The 16111-nt window shown below is 43.4% G+C and overlaps 1 protein-coding gene across 9 annotated transcripts in view; it reads right to left on the reverse strand.

Moving 5' to 3' along the window:
* Positions 1-16111, reverse strand: part of UNC13B (unc-13 homolog B) — a 237437-nt gene that overhangs the window by 20521 nt on the left and 200805 nt on the right. For all 9 annotated transcript variants that reach the window (XR_009251620.1, XM_058694990.1, XM_058694991.1 and 6 more), the window contains 11 exons: positions 13502-13576; positions 12792-13011; positions 10212-10439; positions 9456-9597; positions 7527-7696; positions 6911-7026; positions 6433-6596; positions 3969-4119; positions 2475-2543; positions 977-1066; positions 507-635 (listed from right to left, as the gene is read on the reverse strand). Coding sequence is in view for 8 of the 9 variants with exons in the window: in XM_058694990.1 (XP_058550973.1) it covers positions 507-635; positions 977-1066; positions 2475-2543; positions 3969-4119; positions 6433-6596; positions 6911-7026; positions 7527-7696; positions 9456-9597; positions 10212-10439; positions 12792-13011; positions 13502-13576 (1554 nt within the window). In the remaining variant the exon portion in view is untranslated. The remainder of the gene's footprint in view (positions 1-506; positions 636-976; positions 1067-2474; positions 2544-3968; positions 4120-6432; positions 6597-6910; positions 7027-7526; positions 7697-9455; positions 9598-10211; positions 10440-12791; positions 13012-13501; positions 13577-16111) is intronic.

Consider the following 16111-nt stretch of genomic DNA (forward strand, 5'->3'; position numbering starts at 1 on the left):
AACAGCTCAGCCTCACAGAAGGATAGAGTTGGCATTTGACAGTCAGCTGATGAATGTATCTCAGAAGACCATGCAGGGCAGGGAGAAGTGGTCAGAGGTAAAAAACTTCCATCAGCCTGTAGTTCAGAGAGACAGTTATGGATCTCAGAAGAAGGCAGTCTCGAACAAATTAAGCTTGGAGGAGCAAAAAAGATTCTGAGATGGACTGAGAATTCACTAACTCACCCCCTAAAATTGCTCAAATTTTGGTCACTTACTTTAGTACCAAACTAAAACTTAACCGTTGCCACTTCTGTTCCACTCAGTTATGTCACATCTTGTCCAATGGTCCCTATCAATCCACAAATGTCTCATATGGTCTAGAAGGCCCTTACTCTACACTTTATTCAACCTCAAGAACATCAAGGACTTTGTCCTGACCAACTTTCCATCATAACCATGGTATAGGAAAAGCAAGGATCTAAGAGTCACTGCCAACTGGTCCCACCTGATCCTGAACCTCTTACCAGCTGGTACTGGTGACTGTACAAGTCATGGCAGTTGTTGAAGATATACTCATATGTGGAGTTCAAACAGGCCTTCACACAATCTTTTACCACCTGGCTGGCTCTTGGAGGACTCTGCAGTTCTTGCACCTGCCAATTAATAAAAGAAATATGGGTCCATGGTCCTGCTCACCTGTGCAGGATCTCCTCCTAGAACTCCCCTCAAACTATTCCAGATGCCATCATCCCTCAAAGAGTCCCTGGACCTTGCCCAAGGATGAAATTGCTAGGATAGCTGATTGGGAGAACTGCCCATCCCATCTCTGTTGATCCATGGTCTTCTCAGATGTAACTCAGGGAAAGGTGTATGGAAATGTGGGCTTAGAGGTGACGAATACTATAGCTTCAGATTATACCCAGTGATTCTTATTCTCCATGTTCCTGTGGCCAGGTCCCCAGCCCATCACCATCCCACCCAGTTCATCTTTTACCTTCATTCTGAAGAAAGTAATGCTGGTCAGCAAATCCACTGTTGACTTCAAGTCCTGAAGCCGCTCAGGGCTTCCAGCAGGGAAATTATTCTGTTGCAAATCAAGCAAATTTAAGAAAGGAACAGAGAAATATGAAAGCCTTCCCTGCCAAAAGCAATGAAATCAAAAGCTTCCTTATCTGCTACCCACTGGAATTTTCCCCAGCTGAGCTGAACAAAAATCTATAAAACTACAGGTTTCCCTCTCTTTTCTACTGACAGACAGGCCCTTGCCAAAAGCAGGGGTTAATAATCCCCACCCCAGAAAGCAGCACTTCCTACACCAACCCTACTTCCCATGCAATGTGTGAGCATTTGCACAAGTGAACACACAGACACACACACACACACACACACACACACACAACTTATATACACGCATTTTTCTTGGGGGAAGATTCTTACACCCAAACAGTGAGTTCTTCAAAAGTTATAATCTAACTGTATATTCTGCAATATAAGTGGAGCCACACTACAGACCAGACTGAGATCGAGGATGTGTATGTTCTGTTCAAGGGACCCCAGCTAGTCCACATTCCAGAGCCAGAAGATGGCAGAGTTCTGAGCAGAACTGCTTTTGGAGTGAGTTCCTTAGGACCTTCCCACCATGCCTCACTTCATTCCCCTTGGCATGAGTTTTAGGAGGAAGCTGCCAAGAAGAGCTGAAGGGAGATGTTGAGCCACTCTCCATTTTAAGGATTGCTTTTTTAAACTCCAAATGGCTACTTATATGCCAAATATAAGATATACAGTCAACTTTCCATTATTCATGCAAATGGAGGACACTGAAATTGCAAGATAATTAAAACTCCACTTCTTTTTGACTTTGAGGTTATTTTTATACTTACTTTTTAACGTGGGTATATTGCCTGTTCTGGAAATTTACGACACTTTAAAGCAAGTAATGAAGCCATTCTAAGAAGATCTAACTTAGGAAGAATTGGGAAACTGCCCATTTTCCTGTCCTGCCCTGTCCCAGGTACTCACCCTCCTAGTACATCTATTTCCTCCCTCCATCCTAGGAATGGATATGACCCCTGCTACAAATTACTTGCCCAAGCCAAGCTACTCATACCTCCCTTGAAAAAGAAGGGGAGTATGGAAAAATACAAAAAAGAAACGTTAAGTATCTAATTCTTAAAGGGGCATTTCTGGAAGAGATTATCCTCAGGAGACTCCCTAATGAGAACGTCATCAGTAGTTGGATGGAGTGACATCAGTGGGGTTGGAAAGCCAACTATCTGTACAAAATTAGCCACACCTGCTGCTATTTACACACTGCATGCTCCTTGGAGTTTGAAGAACCACAGATGTCAGTGGCATTGGCCATGTACGTACATGTGATGACATGGACCAATTTTCCTTGCCTTCAATATTTATAGCCAAGATTGGACTATAGTCTCTCTAGAAAGAGCTTAGTATTATCTGTTATCCCACCTCACAGTCATGTCTTCACTCACCCTGTAGGTAGAGAGGTCAATTCTCAGTGAGTTGTGCAGCTGGTCCAGTAGTTTTACAAATCTCTCTTTCTAAGGGTAGGATACAAATAACAGGGAAGAGAGAAATAATGAGTTCCTTAGACTGTAGCAGAAACAGAACCATCTCTGGCTGAGGAGGAGACGTTGGTTTGGGGACACATCCTATCTCATCCCTGTCCAGCAGAAGAACAACCAATATAAGGGAAAAGTGGGATGGGTGGCTCGTGTTCCATCTCTTAGCAGTTGTGTCTCAAATGAGATCTTCTCACACTGACAAGGGGACAGGAAGCCCCTGGGAGAGGAAACAGCTCTTTCTATGTAAGAGTCAAAAGGAGATGATCCATGCCACTCCGTTCCTTTGGGACTCTAACTCTTCTTATTCAAATAAAAGGTAACTTGAAACAATTCTCTTATTTGTTCCTGAGTCTATGGTCTCCTAACTTACCTTGGGGAAGCTCAAAAACAGTTAAGTAGCCAGAGTCTAGCAGTAATGATAAGAGGGAGGAGTACTCATTCATTTGGAAGGTGATCAAGCAGACCTGAGAGGGCTTTTCTTTACACCCCATTCCATATTGTTTTTCTTAGTTTATACTTTTTAAAATGTTAAAATAAATAACATACACCATTTTAATAGTTGATTTTTATAGAAAAGATATAATTAAATGTGGAATCACATGCCTATAGACTTGGTATAGCACTCCTAGAATTCATATATTGGTTATATTATACATCGCTAGGTCTTAAGTCAATATATAATGGGATGAGATAATGGGACACATATTTGAGTGGCTTAATCAATGCTGTTAATTCATCTATAGAAAGACTCTATTAAAATAAAAAAAGGTAGTTACTATCAAAAAACAGGGCTCAGAGAACCAGTAGATTTGGGAGTATCAGTAATGTTATTCCTAAAGAGGCAATCTTTGTGGTGGGTCAAAGAGACTTCAGTTTATATTGAACTTATGTCAGGTGATATTCTGAATAAAGATTCAACTTCTCAAGTAACTTAAAACCAGGAAAGGGCACATCCTGGATAGGGTAAACAGTCCAACACTAGAAAAGGGATAGGCTCAAGGAATATACTGGTATCATCGCTTAGAGATCAGTCTCATATGAACTTGAGTGCGAGGAGTCAGAAAGAAACTGAATAATGTTAAGAAAGGTCCACTTGTGGTCTTGCAGGACTAAGGAACACAGTGACTCAACCAAGTTCTTGGCCTAGAGAGATTCTGCGTGGCAGCCCCCCGCCCACCCCCCATAGTGGTAATATTCCACGTTCTCTCATTTATCCATGTCTGAGGAGAGTTCATTAGTAAGTGTGCCTATCCATAATGAAATAAGGACAGTCCATTAGCATAGTCTACATACCCATAAGGAAATAAATTCATCTATCTAAGTGGCAGCTCTGGTACCTACTGTGAAAAATCAAACTTTATTAATAACAAATGAGTAGGTATGTTTTTATATCACACTCACCCCAAAGTTGGAAGCTGCAAAGCGATCAGATGCAGAGACATTGGTGGAGGCGGTTGTGTGGGCATAGTAGGCATTGATGTTGGCCAGTAAGGTGCTCATCACTGCTGGCACACCAGGACACATGTACTTGGATGACAAACATGCAAAGTGCCTGAAAAACAGTATTCTTGGCCTCAAAGACTCTTCAAGGATTGCAGCAAAAAACAAATAATCAGAAGAGCTTACTGGTGTGTATGAAGCTTCCAATCATTTTGGCATGCAAGAATCTTTGTAATTTATTCATTCAAATATACATTCAGTGAATGCCTACCATGTGCCAGGCCCTGTGCTAGGTGCTAGAATCCAAAGATGTGATAGCCTGGCAGAGAAAGCAAGAGTAAGAAAGTCAATAAGCCAAGGCATGCTCTGCAAAACTACTGTAGAAACATACAAGATCACTTAAATCAGAATGGTTGAGGGCTGGAAGGGATTAGAATAAGGCTTCTCAAAGAAGAGATGGTTGAACCAAATCTTAAAGGATTAGTAGGAAGTAATCAAATGGAGAAGTGTTCAGGCAAAGGGAAATTCCATTGCAAAGACAAATATATTCATGGCAGATTGATTCATTTGGGAAAACCTCAGTTATGGCTACTGTTCAGGTATATGATATAGGAATACCAAGAAATAAAAGAAGCATAAAATAGTTAACAGAACAGTTTACCCTCAATACTATAGTATATTTTAAAATGAAGGCACAGTATGATCAGATTAGTCTTTCAGAAAGGCCCCTTTGATGATAAATTGGAGGGCGACTCAGATAAGACTAGGATGGAAAGAGCAGTTGAAGAGTTACTATAATCATTCAGAAAAGAAGCAATGAAAGCACTAAATGGAACAGAGAAATGGTTAAGAGTACAGACTCTAGATCAAGAGTGGGTTTGAATCTCAGCTCCACTATTTACTCAGTGACTTTGGATAAATTACTTAAACTTCTCTATGCCTCAGTTTTCTTACCTGTAAAATGGGAAAAATAATGGTACCCCCTCATAAATGAGTTAAAATTCATAAAATGCTTAGAACAATGCCTGGAACATAAAGAAATGTATGAGGGAGTTGTTATTATCATTATTGTTATTGTTACTATTGCACTATAGCAATAGTGATAGATTAAAAACAATTTTAGGAGATAGAATCCAGAGGTTTTAGAATTTTGATGTTGGAAGTCAAAGGGCAGTAGTAATTAAGAAAGAAAAGTTTAAGCTGATTCCTAAATTTGTGTGGACAACTGCATTTAAAATTGTTCCATTTACTAAAATAGGGAATATAGGAAGATAGACATATTTGGTGGAGATGTTGTTGATTTGGAAGAAGGAAGCAGCTGAAAATGGATCTGAAATTCAGGAAAAGGTATGATCTGGAAAAAGAAATGGAGTCCTCAACCCAGAAGAACTGGTTAAGGTCACAGGTTTGGATGAGATCATCTAGGGAGAATGAACAGAGTAGGAATGGTAAGGAGGCCATTCTCAAACCTCATTCCTCACTGTATTTCTTCTCTCCACCTATAATGAATTTCTTGTAATTCCTTGAATGTTCTATTGTCTGCTGCATCTCAGCGCCATAGCACATGCCCTACCAGAAATGCTCTTCCACCTTTCCTGTATTTCAAGACTCAGTTCAAGTGTCAACTCTTCAATGGCTTCCCTCACATGCCTCCCCTAAAAGACAGATGGTCTCATAATTCCCTGTTATTACTTCTACCATAGCACTTATCATATTATATTGTAATTGTTTGTTTACTGGTCTCTCCTTCCTACTGGACTGAGTTCCCCAAGCACAGAGGCCTCATCTTACTCCATCTTTGTGTTCTCAGCACCTAACACAATATATGACCCATAGAAGAAACTCAATAAAAATTTGTAGAATAAATGAAGCGTGTCCAGGGTAATAGTCACCTTCTGCTTACAGCTCTAGTGGCAGCCTCACCAACATACAAACAACAAACTCTTACATACTAGTATATACAAACTCTTCATAGTAGGCAAAATTTTCTGGCATAGGAGTCTTGCTCAACTCCAGACACAGCTGCTTTTTCTACAGTTTAGTGCCTTCTTCAACATCCAGGCCAATCTATGAAAGCTTGTCTATCAAACACATATACATAAGCACACATGCTGCATCTCCTCAGGCCTGTGATGTTTGGGCAAGTTTGTCCTGGTATACCCTCTCATGCCTTTTGCCCTTCTTATCTCTGAACTCTGGGGGAGACAGGTAAGTATCATCTCCCTGAATTACTGATAAATATACTCCCTTTATACATATATTTTCTTTGCCTTGGGGCATAGACCCACCTCACCTCAGCTCAGAGAGGAAAGCAACAAATCACTGCATACTACCCCACTTAAGGACCTATTTACCCTGTCAGTGCGCCTTCATTAGCCTCCCCAAGAATTAAAAGCCACTTCCCAAAGCCCCAGGGGAGCCTCACGTCATGGCCTGATATATGGACTCGATGCCATAGCGCATGGCAAATTCATCCACAATTTCTTGGGCAGTCTCATCAAAGTACACCTTCCATGCATCATCTCCTCGAGCCTCAGGAATCAGGACTCCTCCACTACCCTGAATGTCTGTGAGGTAATGGAAAAGGTTCTGCAGGAGACAGAGCAAAGGAAATAGTTAAATACATATTAAAAATAAAACCAAAATCTGGTAGTAAAGTCCAGGAGAATATGAATAGGGTTCCAAAGAAATTCTGTCAAATCATCGCTAGTTCCTTGTGTGGCCCAATAGGCCTTCACATGAGTGAAAGAGAACAAAGGCTGGGACTATTACTTGGGCTGTCCAGGGTAGCATGGTGAATAAAAACCAGGCCCCAAATCTTCAACCATCCCGCAATCCCATTTATTGTCAAAGGCTTTCCCAGCACTGCTTTCTGACACCCCATCTACCAAAGGCTGGCTCACCTCATGGAGACACGTATATTGCACATGATACGGTGCTACCTTCTCCTCCCCCTTGATCTCCACACTGATTTGTAGTCGGATAGCCCCTGAGACAGCTGATTTATCTGTCCTCTTCTCTAGGAAGAAAAGAAGACCAGAGATTGACACCAATGCAACTACAGATAGCGCAGACAGCCCCCATCCTGGCTTAATCCAAGGAAAAAGAGGCACTAATCCAAAGTTCACATAACAGAGTGAACTCACTCCAGCGACCACATAGTCTACAAATACCCCCAAATATTCCCAATATTAATTTCTTTTTATTTATTTATTTTTATTTTTTGGTTTTTTTTCCAATATTAATTTCATTAAGAGAATAGGGAGCTAAAACCATTAGAGATGAGCATGAAGATTAAAGGGCGTCCTGAAATCTGAAGAATGGCTGAACAGCCAGACTGAGTTCCAGCCACTTCCACTCCTCTGTCCCCCATCTCTACTCATCGTCAGTTCTCTGCAGGTAAGACAGGCTCTGTATGCTTTAGGGATTGAGTGATGGTTTTGGTAGGCAGGATTTTCCCCCAGATTTCCCATTCATGCTCTCCCTTCCCAGAAAATTTCTCTGGTCCTGTTTCCTCACCCAAGTTGTACCAGACGTCCATCTCGCCACTCAGTGTCCGAACCTCAATAATGGTTTGACCAAGGAAATCATCAGACTCTCGTTTAAGCCGCTGTTTTACTCTTGACTTGATGTCATCATCTTCATCCCATACACGTACCTTGATGCGGTCAGAAGAGTTGTGGCACTCACTGTGAGAGAAATAGGCAGGCTCTGTTAGGTACCAACCAAGCAGCACTCATTCTTATTACTTCCAATTCCCTCCCAAAGCTCCATCAACTGTACTTGAAGCCTTGTAGATGAAATGAAGGAGTCAGGGAACAGTGGGTGTCAGCCTGGGTGGCTCTACATACCATTATCATACCATTCCTTATTGCCTTGACACAAAAAGTGGGGAGACAGAAGAGTAATTAGAGACCATTCTGATTTCCTGTGCAGCTAGCTGTATCAACAACACTAACAGGAAAACACCTGGACAAATGCTACAGAGCCACAGGAAATGACTGCTAGTTCCCTTCCCAGAGTCAGTAAAGGTGTCAATGTTCATGGTATGTCCATCTGGTCATATCTGCTTAGCTTTCCATCTAGCTCCCCCCATCCATCTAGGCATGTGCTTGGTGAACTTCAATCATTCTTTAAAACCCAGGTGATCTGTCATTTTGCTCTATGAGGTTTGCTTTGGAAAAGGGAGTTTGGTCAGATCCCCCCTCACGCTCTCCTTCCCTCACAGTTGCTTAGTGGGTCCTATTGCCTCATACAGGAGTTGTACTTGACTGAATTTGCTACTTCTTTCTCTGTGTTCTCATACTATTTTTGCACACTCCATTAAAATATTATAGTATAACTGTTGGTCTACTGAAAAACAGCCAAATCAACAAGGAGCTTCTTGAAGGCAGAGACTGTCTTACACATTTTAGATACACAATATCATCTACAGTGTCTTGTATAGAATAGGGGCTTAATAAATCATTTCCTAAATGGATGAGAGCAGGCAAAATTGACTACAGAGTCAATTCATTTAAAATTCATCATAAGAAGAATTCAAGCAGGAACCTCTCAGATTCTCAAAGGAATAGGTGCTTCCCCCAGTAACTATTGCCTCTGGACTCGAGGCCAATTTTACTAGGCCTCAATCCCTTTCCACGTGAGTTCTCCAAGGAGCCAACAGAAGAAGATCTCTATATAACCAGCCTGTTCGTTAGGTAATTCAGATTCTAAGTCCTGGTATAAGGTGTGTGACAAAGCACCTGGATTCTCCACACTTTAGTCTGTGTCCTAGACTAGAGCTTGACATTTTTTCAACAACCATCTTGCACTGTCTTATGAAATAGTCTGTAAGAAAGTAAGACAATGGAAAAAGGAGTGGGGGTGGAAGCTGAGAAAGAAAAAAAAGCAGAGCTTTTTAAGGGAAACAGAAACTTTTCCAGATCCCAGATTTCTATCTTCAAGCCAGAATTACCCAGTTGGAGGACACAGACATTGCTTCCCAACTCTCCAGAAGAGTCTAATCCTTCCTAGGCAGGATAGCAAGGCTGAAAGGTACACAACAGGGTGGCCAGTTCCTGGCTGTCACTGAGCAGTAGTAAAATCTTTCTAACGCTAGAAAAAGCAGTATGGAGTTCCCAGGAGCCCCTGATACAATAGCCCATGAGAAGAAACCCAGAAAATAAATGACTGCTGCCCAACTGAATCCTATGAGAAATAGGCTTCTCCAGTACCTCTGGCCCATCCCTTTTTGTTGAAAGAATTTTTATTTATTTAAAGTAATCTCTACACCCAATGTGGGGCTCGAAATTATGACCCCAAGATCAAAAGTTGCATGCTCCACTAACAGAGCCAACCAGGTGCCCTGCCTCATCCCTCTTAGGGTCCAAGCCAAGGATAATAGGACTTAATGCTGCTTCTAAAATACACATAGTCCCAGGTAAGACAAAACCCTCTGTTACTTACAAATGGAACTTCTCTTCCCAAACAGGGTTCAGATTCCCAAAAATAGTCTTGGTACGCTTCTTGGTTTTGCCCACTTGCACAGTCACGTAAGGGTCACTGGATCCTGTCTTGTCCTTGGCTTGTAGGCCCTGGGCACACACCACTGCAACCCAAATATAAAGGATGAGGCTTCAGAGTATGCTCTAGAAGTCACAAGTCTTCCATAGTACTACTCATATGCTCTCCATCTTAGAGCAGCCTCCATCTGCTCCTTGAACAGGAACACGAATCTTCTCACTCTTCCATATCTATGCTTAGCCCTGGGCTGCCAGTCTTTCTGTGAAAGGCTGGCCCAAGAATCCCACCTCCTCACCAGTGCCTTAACTGACCACCTTCCCCTACATTGATATATACGTGCTTCAGCCACACCCACTCAGCTAGTAAAGCACTAGCTTATTTCCTGATCTCCTACTATACCATTGCCCCCCACCCCCCTAGCTCTTATAATATCAAACTGTTAACCAAGTCTATAACATCAGATTGTTACCAAATCCTTCATTATCATTCATATCATTTGTAGGTGCTGGTCTTGCTCTCCCAACACCCAATGGCACCAGGCTCTAGGAGAGGAGGAGTGATGAACAGTAAGGCCCTCCTTCCCTCAATTCTACCTTCTTTCTCTCCAGCCTCCTGCTCCCTCAAACTCAGGATGCTTCTTCCCCAGGTTCCTCACCATAGTCTAGGCCTTCCTGTCCCCTCAAACCTTGGCCTACTCACCAGTGATGGTAATCTTGGCCGACCATTTGGAGGTGCCATCCAGTACACTCTGCTTCACTGTTTTCATCTGTTGCACATGGGCCACTTTGCTCACAGTAAAGACATCCCGGATAACTTCAAAGATCTCTGGCTTATTCCGCTCTCGGATCTTCATGCGGTCCTTCATGGCCATGATTATATTCTGGGTCCGGTCCTCAGCTCCATGTTTAGAACTCTTTTCTGCAGCCCCTGAAGGATCGCCAGAAATAGAAAGATAACCAATAGGCAACCCACCAGACAAAGGGTCAGGCTGAAGAATGCAGCTTAACAGAGGTCACTGAGAAGTGGAAGAAGCTTAAGACTGGGATAGCTCTCGGAAGAGTTCACCAATATGGGACCTGCTGAAGTTTAACGCTTGGCCAGTGGAATTTAAAATGCAACTCAAAGGGCAGCACAATCTTGGTAATTATTATGGGAGTTTATTACACTATTTCCTGAATTTTTCATAAAAAAAAAGAAACAAACAGGGGCGCCTGGGTGGCGCAGTCGGTTAAGCGTCCGGCTTCAGCCAGGTCACGATCTCACGGTCCGTGAGTTCGAGCCCCGCGTCAGGCTCTGGGCTGATGGCTCAGAGCCTGGAGCCTGTTTCCGATTCTGTGTCTCCCTCTCTCTCTGTCCCTCCCCCGTTCATGCTCTGTCTCTCTCTGTCCCAAAAATAAATAAACGTTGAAAAAAAAAAAATTAATTTAAAAAAAAAAAGAAACAAACAAAAAAGTTTAGCTCAGCCTGCAGATGACCTTGTCTTTCTTCTACCCTAGGTGGTGGTTGAGAGTTACCCTTCAAGTTTAAGGCAAAAATATGCCCAATGGGTATTGCAGTTATCAGGGAGGGTTGGTGGATGGGCATGACAACTCCACCAATCTCATCTGACTTCCAAACCATGACAGAGATCCCAGAATTCATCATGGCGCACACTGGATTCTGCCTCAGGGCTCTAATGCCTTTAGTCTCAGAAAATATGTAGTATGGTAAGAAAAACAGAGCAGACTCATCTGATGTATTTCATCATATGGGCTTGTCAGAAAGGGGCCAATCCTTCCTTTACTGGCTCTGCAGATTGGTTCTTGTCTCTATTCTCCAAAGACGTAGGTCTTTTCTACAAGACCTGGAGCAAAAATTAAGGCCAACATCTGAATCCTAACCCTGAAAAGATGGCAAGCAGATCTGTCCAGGGAAGGCCATAGAAGGGCATTTCATTCCACTCCTCACTTCACAGAAGCCTTAGGCAAAACATATTTTCTGATAAATGAAAATGACCTGGGTTGCATCCTAGTCTTGCCATTTAGCATATCCCATACACTGCTACTTTCTTGGACTGGGACCTCTGGAAGGCCCTTGAGGAAAGGATTGACACACTTGCTATGGGGCAGCATTTCAGAAAGTTTCCAGCAAGCAGCCTATGCAGCCTGCCTGGCTTCTAGTTCTTAGTAATTACAGCAAGAGTCTGCTGGCACCTGTGCTTGAAACCCCTTATGATGGATTTGGGCAATCATCACCAGCATTCATCTTCAATCTTTTCAGAGCCCCATCTCTTCCACTGACTTGTTCTACCTGTTTCTTCATGTCTGCTATAGCCATGCCACTGGCACCAATCTAGGGCCCTCCAAACGAAGACATTTTAAGTGAACAATTAGTTGAGGCCTCTCCCTGGGCCCCACTTATGTCACATATCTTTCTTTGGGATAATGAAGTGCTTCTGAGTCTAAAGGTGACCCTTCTTTCTCCCCATAATCCTTGAAGTTTTCATTGCTATGACTTGGCTCTGAGTAAAATGTGGACGACCTGAGGGGCAAGAAAATACATTCCCACATCCCTAAACCCTGCTCCCCCTGAGGTCCAGGCACAGTGGTTACAAGTCCTGCAGGAACAAAGCAAGGAGACAAGAACTTGGAGGGCTACTAACTCCTTCGGCAGAAACTTGTTGCTCTTCCTGCTCCTATTCTCCCCACTCCATGATGGTAGCACAAATCATGTATTTAGTCAGGGCCTGGGAGTCTGGCACATTCTCCTCTGGGACCTCTGCCTGATCCATTTGTCACTTCTGTTCCCAGCACTGTTGTCTAAAACCTGCATCTATAGGCAAGGAATAAATGCTGCCTTCCCTGGGTCCTAGAGTCTATACCTCAAGAGGTTCTCCTGTGAAGCCTGGAACCTCACAGAACTCTCTCTTCCCATTAGTTTTGGTCCCCAATTAATCATGCTCTAGTCATTTGAGCGATATGGCCACTGCAGTGCGTACATTACTCAAGCACAGCTTCTGGGATCATCTGAATCCTGGAAGAGATTCTAGTTCTGCCAGAGGGCCACAGAAAGCTCGAATTTGTTTTCCTAAAGGTGCTTAAGAGTGTGTCGTAAGACCTGTTATTTGGAAAGGCAATGCCCCTTGACTCAGGACCCTAGTTTCTTTGAAAAAGAAAGAACTTCATAATCAGGTAGACTAGAGGAATGATAGTTGAGCCATCCGAGCTCTTTGTTGCAAGACTATTTGGGAGAGGGCCTGCTGCCCCTGCTCTATACCCCTCATCCCACAGGGACACTCACGTTGCAGGCAGTCGGCGTTGAGCAGATCCTGGCACTTCTCATGGCACTTGACTCCACACTCACTGCAGCGCATGCCCTGCCGGGCAATGCCCCAGAGCAGACCTTCACACTCATAGCAGTAGGTAGGGGTAGTGGCTGTCCAGACCTCAAAGTTGTGGGGTGTGGTACACGAGATGGGGTAGATTAAGGCCTGCAGGGTTTTCTTATACACATGGGATTTCTGAAAGACACATACCCCATCACCCGCCAGCAACTTTAGGTCTCTAAGAGATACCAGAACTGAGATCCCTGCAGGGTAATCAAGACCCTGGTTTCTCCTCTGGCAATAAAGGAAATACTCTAGCCTGGCCCAGCCCACAGCCAAGAAGCCCCTGGAAGAAAGAAGCCCCTCAATGTCATGTGCTCCTGGTCATCCAAGAGAGATCTGACCCAAATGCTACATCTGAACCTTTTCCCAGCATTCAAGCTTTCTAGGAAAACAGAGGGTACTAGGCCCACCATAAAACCCTGAGTTCAGTGGTCACATACTCCAATATAAGACTTGGGCTTACCTCTGTTCTGACCCCTTGCCTCTTTTAGTATGGAAAACTCAGACACAAAGCTATTTATCTGTTTCATTAACAATGTGTGCCTAACACTCATGAATTCTCAGTTAGAGTGGCTACCAGTCTTTAGGCCAGTGAACTCATGACAGCCCGTGGGTCACTTACCAACTCTTCATCTTTGAGAGATGTGCGTGTAGCCATTGCAGAAGTAATCCCTGCCTTCCGGGACTGGACCAATGACTATGAGAGAAGACCGGCTGTCAGCCCTGGCTACTGCCAAGGGCTGGCAAATTCCTGGCAAAGGAGTTTCAGTGACCAAAGTGATTTGACTGCTTGACTTACTACCTTCTAATTTTACTGTCATTCACAGGAATCACCCATGGGTAATAGGTGATAAGAGTACCAAACAAACTGAGGGTTGACAGACGATGGGGGAGAGGGGAAAGTGGGTGACAGGCATTGAGGAGGGCACTTGTTGGGATGAGCACTCGATGTTGTATGGAAGCCAATTTGACAATAAATTATATTAAAAAAAAAAAAAAGATCCAAAACACAAGGCCCTTAGGAGACTATTCTAACAATGTCAGAATGACACTTCTCTTAGGGTACCTATCATCCAAAGACTCTCTCTTTCCTTCACTCTTTTTAGGTTTCCCACCCCTTGTTTATAGGAAGACAAAGGAAAATGACAAGTTTATAATTACAGTAGGAAATACATCATTAAGAATAGAATAAACTATGACATAGCCACATTTAAGAACCATCACTGAGGGGCGCCTGGGTGGCTCAGTCAGTTAGGCGTCAGACTTCGGCTCAGGTCATGATCTCACGGTCCATGAGTTTGAGCCCCGCGTCAGGCTCTGTGCTGACAGCTCAGAGCCTGGAGCCTGCTTCAGATTCTGTGTCTCCCTCTCTCTCTGACCCTCCCCCATTCATGCTCTGTCTCTCTCTGTCTCAAAAAATAAACACACACACACACACACACACACACAAAGAACCATCACTGAGAACAATTTCATGCTATCCTTTATCCCTGGGTACCACCCCTTGCCCACACAATCCCAGGTGGCTATAGAGGCCAGCAGCCCAAATGAGCAAGATACTCAGCTCAGCTAAAGGGGCAACATAACCACAGTCAAATCAACCAGGGCAGGGGGTTAAGTCTGAGAGCTGGGACTGCTCTGCTAGCTAAGCCCTTGTGTAGAGGGGCCTCATGTTATCTGCCAAACCCAAGCTTTAAGAACAGCTCCCGGAGGGTGGACACTGGGTAGGCAGGAAGTGTATCAGCCTAAACAGGAAAAACAGTTGGGAAGGGCCCGGGTGGTTTGAGATTCTTAAAGAGGATGGAAAGGGGCTCTGGAAACACTCACCATAGCCTGTGCAGAGGAGAGCAGAGAAAGGAACAACAGGATGTTAAAGCCACCCCCAAAAGCATGAAAAAACTAGCAGAGGCAACTGGGAGGTAGTCTTCTCAGTAGTCTGATCCATGTAGGGTACAACATCCCAACCCCCTCTGCCTCTATCCACTAAAAATTATCTTCAATCCAGCCAGCTATCCAGCACCTAGAGCTTCTACTCTAAGGAGAGTTATGCCAGAAAATGAAATATAGGCAAGGTTAAAATATGGAGGATGAAAGTAAGACATGACTAAGATACTGCTATCCAACTAGTTAAGCAAAGAAGAGCTGGTGTACAAAAAGGTGGGGTTGGGTAGAAGCAGAGAAAAAGTATGAAAAGAAAAAAGAGATGCAAGATAACGAAATAAAGAAATAAAGAAGAGATGACATCAAAACTCATCTTCATCCAACCAGCTTGATGGTAAAAAGAGAGGTTTATTAGAAAGGAGGAAAAAGAGAAAGGAAAAGATACACAAGCAGTAGGAAAGAAAGGAAGGAAAGAAAAAAAAAAACAACAAGAGAAAATGGCAGAGGGTATTTCCATTCAGCCAACTAAGGAGAGAGACACTGGTAGAGGGGAAAAAAGCAGGAAATGAAGGAGAAATGGGAAAAGGAGTGCATAGAAAAAGCAAAATAGACTGAATGGGGGGTGGGGACAGAAAACAGGAGCAGAAAATGGTACTAAGAAAAGGGGTTCAAGTCTTACTGAACTTCTAGCTTTTGAGCTCTAGGATTGTGGGGGACCCTGGCCCCCACTTCACCCCTCACTACCCACTAGGCTATGCAAAATTCCTTGAGTTGATCCTGCCACAGGAGGTATAATCCAAGATGGGAGCTTCCAGTCATCCTGGAGGTCCTGAGATCAGCTTTAACTCTTAAGCCTGTTTCAATTCAATTCTACAATTTTTTTATCATTACCTCTCAGTGCCAGACTCTGAGTTAAGTACTAGGGACACAAAAATACTCCAGCAAGTCTATGTCTTGGGAGGAGACCATCACTTTATCTTTAAGGAGTAGCATCAGTGGTACTCATTGCTAAACTCAATGATATAGGTCAGGGCTAGAGGCAATTTCCATTCCAGGTCATCAAAAGAGGCTACAGAGAAACCCAGATGAATAAGATACCTAGAAGACAACTCTGGTTTGAGATAACCCAGGTTTGAGGGCCCAACCTATAGTTCCAGGTAGGAGCTTTAGCTAATGAAGAACCTGGGGGTCTAATAAGGAAATAAGGTCCAACTAAGGTCTCATCACTAAGTCTCAGTAAAGCTTTAAATGATTGATCTTCAGACCAATATCTGTCACTAAATGGACCACTACCAGTCCTGATAATATGCCATGGCCTAATGGGAGATACCCCAACCCTATAGCCTAAGTC

Source organism: Neofelis nebulosa, chromosome 12, assembly GCF_028018385.1.
Source record: "Neofelis nebulosa isolate mNeoNeb1 chromosome 12, mNeoNeb1.pri, whole genome shotgun sequence".
In the NCBI taxonomy this organism is placed as follows: Eukaryota; Metazoa; Chordata; class Mammalia; order Carnivora; family Felidae; genus Neofelis; species Neofelis nebulosa.